Source organism: Pinus tabuliformis, chromosome 7 (genome assembly GCF_031772625.1).
Source record: "Pinus tabuliformis cultivar Carrire ecotype Pingquan chromosome 7, CPIR1, whole genome shotgun sequence".
Lineage (NCBI taxonomy): Eukaryota > Viridiplantae > Streptophyta > Pinopsida > Pinales > Pinaceae > Pinus > Pinus tabuliformis.
The window spans coordinates 589,212,577-589,223,177 of NC_142293.1; the positions used below are offsets into that span (position 1 = coordinate 589,212,577).

The 10,601-nt window shown below is 35.4% G+C and overlaps 1 protein-coding gene across 1 annotated transcript; it reads right to left on the reverse strand.

Moving 5' to 3' along the window:
• Positions 1-3,960: 3,960 nt before the first annotated feature.
• On the reverse strand, positions 3,961-5,759 carry LOC149248814 (putative serine/threonine-protein kinase PBL3). The gene is made up of 3 exons (XM_089458553.1): positions 5,599-5,759; positions 5,343-5,466; positions 3,961-5,101 (listed from the first exon to the last, which is right to left on the reverse strand). The coding sequence occupies exons 2-3, from the start codon at positions 5,383-5,385 to the stop codon at positions 4,635-4,637; spliced, it is 510 nt and encodes a 169-aa protein (XP_089314679.1). The 5' UTR covers positions 5,386-5,466; positions 5,599-5,759; the 3' UTR covers positions 3,961-4,634.
• Positions 5,760-10,601: the final 4,842 nt, after the last annotated feature.

Genomic DNA, 10,601 nt, shown 5'->3' on the forward strand with positions numbered 1-10,601 from the left:
GATCTAATTTCTACTTAATTTCCAACTTAACTTCCAACCACCATCATCTATGTTTTTTAATTTCAATGGCTTCTCTAAGCTTCCTATGATGGAATTGATCAACTTTAGCTATATTTTTCAATTTCAATGGCCTCTTTAAACTTCCTATGATGGTTGTGATCAACCCTAACAATGCCCCCCAGAATCCTCAATACAATAATAGTTTAAATTTTTTAAGTTTTTTTTAGATGTATTTTTAATCAATTTCATTTAAAATGGAGATTGGTTAAAATTACAAGTTTGAATTATAAAATTTATATAAATTTAACATTTGAAAAAAACTAATTTACTAATAATTTAATTAAAAACTAAATTTTTAAAAACAATAACAACAAAAACATTTTTTGGTCAATTTAATTTTCAATTTAATATAATTTGATTAAAAACTAAATTTGGAAAACACAAAAACAAAAACATATTTTTTTTTGTCAATTTACTTCAAATTAAGATTTATTAAAATCTATTTAAAAAAATTTAATATGCTGAATATATTTATATATTTAAATCCACGAATGTCCGTCATGCCAGTATCATTTACTCCCAACTACGAACGGGATGAATGAAATGATGGGAGCTATTACGACCAATAACAAATTGGAGAAATATAAAATATAACAAATGGGAGAAATATAAAATATAATATGATGGGAGCTATTACCATCAATAACAAAGTGAAAAAAAAAAAAATATATATATATATATATATATATATATAATTTAAAAAATAAATAAATTATATATTTAAATTCACAGGTTAAATAACAAAAATATAAAAAAATAAATTTCGTCTTTTATAATTTAAACCATGCAGTAATTTTTATTCAAATGATGTTTATAATCATAAATGAAATGATCTTCCTCGACAACAAGATTAATGCGGTGAATTTATTTATTTTTAAATATGATGTTTATAATCATATAATGAAAGTCTAGTTTAATGAATCAGAGAAATTGTTTGGAAAGTTATGGAAATTCTAATTATATTTAGAGAAAATCTGGCAAGGATTTTTGTAAATCCAAGTTATAGTTGTTAAACTTTAAAATTTTAGATGTCTTATATGTTTTTGATGGTGTTGAATATATTTCCACGATCAAAAACACGATTCAAACACTGCCTCTATTTTTTTGTCAGCCACTTTTAACCATCCACTGCGTCTACTTTTTTGTCAGCCACTTTTAACCATCCACCTCAGTAAGCGACTACATAATGAAATGAGCATGCTCGATAACTAGATTTATATGTTTTTGATGGTGTTGAATTCCACAATCAAAAACACTATTCAAACACTGCCTCTATAAAAAAATTTGCCAACCACTTTTAACCATCCACCTCGATAAACGCCTGCATAATGAAATGAGCATGCTCGACAACCAGATTAATTCGGCCAGTCTGAGCGTGCCCATGGCGAAACGAAATGATAATTTCAGTGATTGCACTGGAATTAATTCAATTGATGGGAAATATTTTGTTTACGTGTTTTTAAGTTTCCCAGAAAATCCATTGAATATTTATCGGCAAAAACATTAAATCGGCCAATCTGAGCGGAGACATAGTGAGACAAAATAATAATTTGAGTGATTGCACTGGGATTAATCAATCAATCCATTAATTAGATTTATTTAAGTTACCCATACAATTCATTAAATATTTCTCATCGATAAAATGGATGTGAAACGAAATAATAATTTCAATGATTGCACCGGGATTAATCAATTAATTAGATTTTTTACGATCCATTAAATATTTCTAATCAGTATAATGGATGAAACGAAATAATAATTTCAATGATTGCACCGGGATTAATCAATTAATTAGATTTTTTAAGTTACCCATACAATCCATTAAATATTTCTAATCATTATAATGGATGATCTCTATAATTTATGAACGGCAATTTTTATTTCTACTTTTATAACATTATAAATGCCTTTTGACATGCTAGGGAAATAGCGCTCGCCTTCTCTCTCCACACTCTATTTATTTGTTCACGTGCTGTCACTCAGAGAGCAAACCCTATTTCCCTGGCATGTCAGGGCATTTATAATGCTATATGAAAAATAAAGTTTTATAATATCAACGATAAGGTTTGATAATTATCACGTACTGGGAAAAAAAAAGGTTCGATAATTATCAGCCTTACTATTATTTCTCAATGATCATGACGTATAACGAAAGAAAAGTACACAAATCAAAACTTAGGCATCTTTGGCATCAAGACTGGTATTTTCCTTGAAGTTACTATTTTTTCCATATTTATGATATAGATCCAAATAATTGAAATTCCCCCTACCTTTATGATATACAAAAGTTCAGTTAATGAAAACGCGTGAGGTGGGCCTCACACGTCATGATTAAGAGGATACAGTACATTGTTAGATTTTATAATTTCTTAACCTTTTCGGATGTGGGTTGAGCCCAATACATTTATGATATACAAATTTTCAGTTAATGAAAACGCGTGAGGTGGGCCTCACACGTCATGATTAAGAGGATACAGTATATTGTTAGATTTTATAATTTCTTAACCTTTTTGGATGTGAGCTGAGCCTAACGCATATCATGATTAAGAGTAAGAGCATTAACATTTGGATTCGATTAAGAGTAACAAGAGGATATAAGTAATACAAAAGCAATTCTTATTATTATCTCTGCTTTCTGGAGTTTTGGTGTTTAGAATTGATTTGCAAATAGTCTCACTTGTGTTTTTAAACTTAATTTTAGGTTAACAATTATCAACAGACTTTCCTCACTTCTGTTCTCCATTGATCCTCTTCCACTAGATTACCACAAGCTTGGATCTTGAGGTATTTTCAGATTTATTTCATCCCATCTTTTGTCATTCTTGGATTTCATCATATTACATGGCACCTTTGTTGTGTGCAGCACACAGTTTCTTCACTGTTGGCTGTGTTTCAATAGTGGAGCTGGCTTATTTCAGATGGCTGCAAAAAAAACTGAAGGATTATAGTTGAACTTTTCATCAACTTAGCTGTACACCCGTCTCAAGCCTTTCAGGATTCTGAAGGAAGATGGAGAGATGGATTGAGAGGTGTTGGGAATTTCAATTCCAGTTCATTCTTGGGCTCTACTGCAAGGTTTCCAAGGACCTGCAACAGCGTTTAAAGGTCAGTGTGAGGCCGAGTGGTTAATGGATTCTCAGCCCCAGATTCAGTCAGTGATGTCAGATGACTGAGCAGCCTTGCTGCAACCAATGTACCTCTACATTGTGCTATATTAAAGCTTTCACCAATTGCAGATGTTACAGTTACATGAGTTCGGTGTATCACCGAGAACTGGGACAGAGAGGTTCATGTGACTAGTAGAATCTGGCTCTATATCCCAGACATTTTCAGTGATCAATTTCAGTTTTCTCATGTATTTTATCTTTTCAATTGTAGTTTGTAAATTTTGTAAATGAACTTTATAATAATAATAGTAACCTAATTTTAAAGTCACGACCAAGCTAGTCATCAAATTGATGCATGACCAGACATCAAATTGGTGTATGACGTCTCTTGTTTATGGGACAAATGAATCACTTCTGCGAAAACGATCTGACTAAAGTTCATGGAAGTGTACATACTCTACCCCTCTAGATTTGAATCTATGACCTCATAAGGTGTACATACTCTACCCCTCTAGATTTGAACCTATGACCTCATACGACAAAACATATGTTCTTAACCATTAATCCCACTCAAATTGTTTCTGTCCAAATAAAATTTCATGTTTGGATACAAGTGAAATTTTTATATTTTTATCAATACCCTAACACAAAACAAAGCAAACAATTCAAATACAATATTCCTAAAAGAATAAAAGTCTTTTACCAAATTTATGGGTCTAGAATATTTGATGAATTCTAAGTGTTCATCACAAAACGTCATTAACAGCAAGATAGACATAAAAAAAGCTGGAGCTCAAACTAAACTTCAAAAACAAATTTGTAATTGCATTGAATTCTTTGACAAAATTAAGTCATGGCACGAGATGCCTAAATTTACCCTTTTGTAAAAAGGAAATCTCGGTCCTCAGACCAGTCCGAAATAACAGAGAGATATAAATAAGTAAAACTGGTGGACTTGGACCAGACAGCAAGGATGCCCTCGGCCAAAGTTCCCTGCTGATGCTATGACCTCTGTAAGGCAATCCTTGCTGATTGATCATATTTAATTTTAACGTCCATGTGAAGTGGCATAGACCCCTGGTCCTGATCTTTTGAGTCCGTTTTTTCGTGCGTCCTTTTCTGAACTCAATAGCTGTTAATATAATAATTTAATGTATTACAATGCAGAATGTGCACAGCACAGTAAAATCATGTCCGCTAAGAAGTCGACATTTTTCCAACTGCTCTGAAAAATTTCTTACAAAACAGAAACATGGGTTACCCAATACATATAATTTGATGCAAAACCAAGGTTACAAGAACTATTTGGATGTTCAGAAACTACAAGCTCAGGGCCAAAGAACCCCACTGTTGACATCCTTGTAATTAATACATCGAGTCCCTTCAAAGCAACCTGGAATGGATTACAATTACAAACATGTAACAGCTCACAATTTATCAGTTGTGTTGCTGTCCTTATTGCTTACATCATCGTTGTCTTGGAGACCGTGCATGCGAATGAAGAGGAGAACCATTCTGTCTAGGATGGCCTGGAGAGCGATAGGGCATGTTTTGAGGGCTGTGGTTCAAATTTCTGTTTCCATTTCCATTTCCAGGTCCATCACGTTGAGAATACTTTGATGTGTCTTTAATAGATTGTATCACTTCCAATTTTTCAACAACTTCACTCATGCGAGGCCTGTGTTTTGCTTCTGGTGTGAGACAGTGTAGAGCAAGAATGGCTGCCTTGTAAGCCCCCTTTGATGGATAGTGTCCATCCAATCGGGAGTCCATAACACGAAACAATTTCCGTTTATCATTCAAATAGGGTTTGAGCCACTCCACTAGTTTATGTTGTCCAGCAGGCCGGTTTATATCTATAGCACGTTCGCCTGATAACATTTCCAGTAAGACGACTCCAAAACCATACACATCACTCTTGGCTGTCAGATGACCTATTGAAATAGAAAAGTACAGTGTGTCAATTTTTAACCTAAGACTGAGTTTCTCCGAATGAGATCTGATTAGAAGTTGTAAATATAAAAGCCAAGAGATCTGATTAGAAGTTGTAAATATAAAAGCCAAAACGCACCATCCAAATCATGTTTAAATAGGTAACGTAATATTCTAACATACTTGAGTGAACTTGGAATGATGCAAATCTAGATATGGCTCAAAACTCTGAAACCTTATTACCTGTTGCCATATATTCAGGAGCAGCATAACCATAAGTCCCCATGATCCTTGTAGAGACATGTGTGTTACTTCCTTGTGGACCATCCTTGGCTAGTCCAAAGTCAGAAAGCTTCGCGCTATAATTCTGCAGTAAGTTAGATAATGGTGTCAGGCAAAAGATACTTCCAGTTAGGCGAAATCCAAAAGCTCTGAGCACCAACTTAAGCTTTTAGTAAAACATTTAACAAATAGCAGAGGCCATGTATGATTCACATACCGAATCAAGTAGTATGTTTGAGGTCTTGAAATCACGATATATAACTTGTGGTTTTGCATCATGCAGAAATGCAAGTCCCCTTGCAGCGCCAAGGGCTATCTTAATCCTAAGAGCCCAGGAAAGAGGTTGATAATATGAACCTTCTGCAAAATTGGATAAAACATTAGGTCACTTTTAAACTCGTAAAAAATCGACAAAGAAATAGATTAACCTTCCTAAATGCTATATTCATATTAACAAGATGAACTGTTCAGTTGCTGAACTGATGCAACAACATGCTTTTTTTGGAAGGATTTATATAATTGTTTTCAAGGACCTGCTTTTGACAAGCAGATAAAAGCAGAATTGTATCATTAGATAGGTGCCAGTAATCAAACGGAAACAGTACTAATAACTAGTTAATCTAAAAGTATGTTTTCTTAGGAGCTATTTTAAGAAAAAGCCGGTTAAAGTTCCCTATTTTAGCAGAGATGTATGGAATTAAGGTTGCAGATATGTAAGAGCACTATCTCAATTTTTTTAATGTGTGGTTCCAGGAATCCAGGTATTGAGTTAATGGTTGACTTATTTGTTTTCTGGTGTTCCTTTTGTTCACGTAGTTGATGATTTTTCCAGTTTTTCATTGCATTAAGTGGTGTCAAAACAGGTTCTGATTTTAGTGAGACACAATAAAGATGAAAACAAAATTGAGTTTTCCCTTAAAAAAATATTCTGAAAAGTTAGCAAGATGGCACCAAATTGAATATTCTACTTGAGGAGTCAGTGCCTTGAAAATATGATTGATTCTAGGTAACAAACTTTAAATAGCCTACATAATATGACTGCAATTACTTAGCAAAATCCAGGTAACTCAAACCCATCAACAGCTAGGGGCGGTACTAGCAAGGCAGGCACATCATCAGAACCAAGCTCATCACCAAGGGTCTTTGGAGAAGTATTGAAACTAGGAAATAATGCTCCAAATTTGATGGTAATTTAACACCTGAAACCTTACGTTTTTGGATTTTATCTATAGCAAAGCCCTTAAACAAACTTTTTCATAAATATGTTTCTTTACTCTATTAAAATAACCTTATAGTATGGAGGTTACATAGTAAAAAAAGGGACAGCATATAGGCCATCTAGTGTCACCACACTGTAAATCAGGGGCTGGTAATACTGTGCCACAAATCAAAAGCCAGGAACCTAAAATGCCACGAGAATCCAAACAGGCACAAACCAAAACTCTTCCCTTTACAATGTTTAGGACATCATGCAAGTGAACAGCATGAATCTGATAGAAGATCAAAATGTGAAACTGTCCCTTTACAACCTCTTAGGTAGCATGCAAGGGAGAAACACGTGCCTGTGCCAAGAAACCAGAAAGATCTATCCCCCAAATACTGCCAAATGGGAGTGCGAGAGGAAAAATTAAAAACATCCTCGAAGCACCATGGAAGAAATCATCAAGATTCACGGCAAATCAAACAAACACTAGGACTCAGAGGAACCCAAAATGAGCTGCAACAAACCCTTAAGATAAGCATGACGGCTAAACAATACACAGCCACCATTTAAAGCACCTTGATGCCACATGAGTATGGAGACCTTGAGCTTCGTGCAGTGCAGAGTATTAGGTTGGATGCAACATGGGCATGCAGTATATGTATCTCGTCAATATTCAGTTGCTTTGAATTTCAGTCTCTATTGTAAATGAAGTATAGAATGAAATTTTCTCTATGACAGTTTGTGATAAAGCATGGAGAAGACCATAGCAGTATGATCAAGGTATAGTGCAAGATGGAAGACCTTGTACCTATTCTTTTGAGAGAATTGATTACAATGCAATTGTCAAAGAAGCTAAATAATCTTATCTTCATTTCACCAGAAGACTGTATGAAGACAAGAGCATTTGAAAAGGATGTCCTGTCAAAAGGAAATTCAGAGATATATTATTGTAGTGCAAAGATCTTTGGCCAAGAGAACTTCTAATTCAGTTTACTCTTCCCTGAGAAGGGTATATCATAATAACTGATTTGATTCCAGGCTCATCGTCAACAAACAAAGCCGCCTACTGAAAGTATCCTATGGAATAAAAAGCAACAAGAAGAAAAGTGAAGAGAAGGTAATGAAGGTCACATTGGACAGAGTTAGCATTTGTGCCACATCAGTGCCCTTAGCTCCTTGGAAACATGGGAAATGGCACACGTGTTCTGATTCGAAAGGACTCATCAAATCAGTATCAGAAACAATTTCCCTATACCAAACATAGATCCCATGGATGGATTTCAAGGATCAAGATTCTTCTCCTAAATAAATTTAAGTGGCTGGCTACCAGCGTTATCGGAACCGAACCGGTTCCGATAAAAGCAGCCAGTCCGACCGGTTTGGAGGCAAAACTGGTCCGAACCGGTTCCGGCAAAACCGGCCCTCCGAACCAGAAATGACCGATTCGGTACCGAACCAGCCGGTTTTTGTATGGAACCCGCTGGTTGGGTACCAGACCAGTTCCGAACCGGTTCACAAGGCCCACTGCTGTGCAGCCTGGGCATAAAAAAATGTTTTTATTTTTTTATTTTTTTATTATTTTTCAAAGTTTATAATGCTACTCTAGCACCCCTAAAGCTATTTAAACACCCCCACCCCCTCTATTTCACTCACACTATTCATTCGAGTCTCTTGCAATTCTTGAGCTAAGTTCGGTGAGGAGAATTCAGAGAGTTTTTTGCATGGTTGTTCTGAGGGAGATTTTTTGCAGATTTGAAGAGTTGATTGGAGTCTTGGAGAGCTGTTGGAGAGTGTGTTTGAGCATATACACACTAAGAAGAGGAACCATTTGGAGCAAAAGCAGTTAAATGACATGGTTTTTGTTCAGTACTACCTTAGGTTGAGGCGCAACCAATTGTTAAATAAAACCCTTAAATCAAGCAACATTGTCTTGGGTGACTTTGATCCAACATCAGAATGGGTTGTGGAGAGTCAAGCACCAACATTTGACAATGAAGACCTTTCTTGGTTGGACTTGGAACCACCTCCATAGGATGAGGCAGATATATAAGAAGCACCAGTAGCAGCTTCAGGGCCAGGGGCTTGTAGTTGTAGCTTGTAGTATTGTAGGTTGTTGTATAATACTATGATCTATCATGTTATTTTGGACTATAAAGGCCTTTTAGAGCCTGCTTCTTGATGTTTGTAACATTTTTGGTTCAACGATGTTTTGCACTAAGTGTTATTTTGGTTATATGCACTATTACTTGCTATATAAATTAGAACTCTTGCATATTTGTGTATAAATGGTTTGGATTCATATGGATGCACATGAATATATCTGTTATTCTTTAAAATATAAATATTTTATGTGTTTTTGGTAAACCGGTTTTTTTCCGGTTCCAACCGGTTCCCGGTCCACAAGATTTTTCGGTTCAATGACTGGTTCAGTTCTGATAACATTGCTGGCTACCACCAAATTCTAATCAAGGAAGGAGATGAATAGAATACAAGATTTCAAACCAAGAACGGCCTATACAAAAGGATAATGATGTCATTTGGTCTTGTAAATGCACATAATACGTCCATGTGACTTATAAATACGAAAATTTCCATCCATTTATTGGCAGGTTTATTATTTTAGATGATGCTTTGATTTATGGTAAAATCCAGGAGGAACCCCTGAAGCTGCAAGATTTCTATAACTAGTCACAAGAGCAACAATTGAATTGAATATAACTTTGGTGCACAGCATGTTTTTCCACAGCAAGTCGGAATACCTTGGACATGTTAATAAAGATATTGATTAGAATTAGAACTCAGTAAAGTGAAGGAAAATATGGAGTGCCCAACTCCAAACAACGTAACTGAGGTATGATGGTTACATGATGTTGTGAATTTTCATTGAAAGTTCATCCATCCAAAAGTTTAGGAAGACTGTTGTACCTCTGTCCACTTCATTGAAAGTAAATAAGAACTTTTTGTGAACAAAGGAAACCAAAATAATTTCCAAACCATCAGAACTTGTGTGGCAGAAACTGTAGTTTTAGCCCTTCTAGAGTTTAACATAACTTTTGAAGTCGGATGTGCTGGATCAGGTTTGCTGCTTGGAGTAATACTTAATCAATTGGGTCACCACATGGCACATAGCATACCACAATGAAAAGTTTAATGAAGCAAAGAAGAAACACCGCATTTATATGCGATTCCACAAATGTTGCATCATTGGAGGCATTGTTTCATGTCAAGGAGTTAATGTTTGAAAAAAGAAAGCTGCAAAGTAATCGAAAACTCAGGATAAGTATGATGCTTGCCATGCCAAATATGTTGATTCATAGCTCAGACAAGTGCTTCTGCATAGGCTATCTGTCAAGCATATAGAAGATGTCCAAAATCCTCTTTAGGTACTTGCTTATGTTGAGCAAGTGAATTTTATGATTTCTTTCGTAAGTTTAACTTTAGGAAAAGCACATTAATTAATTAATTAATGTTGGCTATTAAGCTAAGATTTCTAATGAAAAATTAATTTAATTCATTTTAGTGAATTGGATTTAATCTCTACTGTTGATCTTAAGTGAGGCGTAGGATCTAATCGTAGCCACGCCTCAGCAGTTAGGAGATTAGGGTTAGGATTCAGGTTAATGAAAAATATATATAAAAGAAAAAGGCTTATTGGAGAGGAAGAAGACACATCAAATGCTTGGGAGAGTGATTTTCTCAAGAGAGTGACAGACTCAATACTGAAGATAAGAAAAGGTGTGCAGCAAGATGATTTCGGGATAAGAATTCAGAGGAGCGAAGTTTTTGGAGAGAGGGGGCCAAAATTTGTGAGGGGCCAAGATTATCCAGCCAGGTTTGTGCAAGGGAAGGATGACAAATTTCTCTAGTGCGCAAGGGGCTGTACAGGGCAAGAAAGGGGAGGCCAATTTGCAGGTGGAGAAGCCAAGTTTTTCCAGGGCCAAAATTTTTAGTGGGCCGAATTCTTCAGGGAGCTGAAAATCTAGGTTATATTGTGCTGTATTTTCTGTGTATTCTGT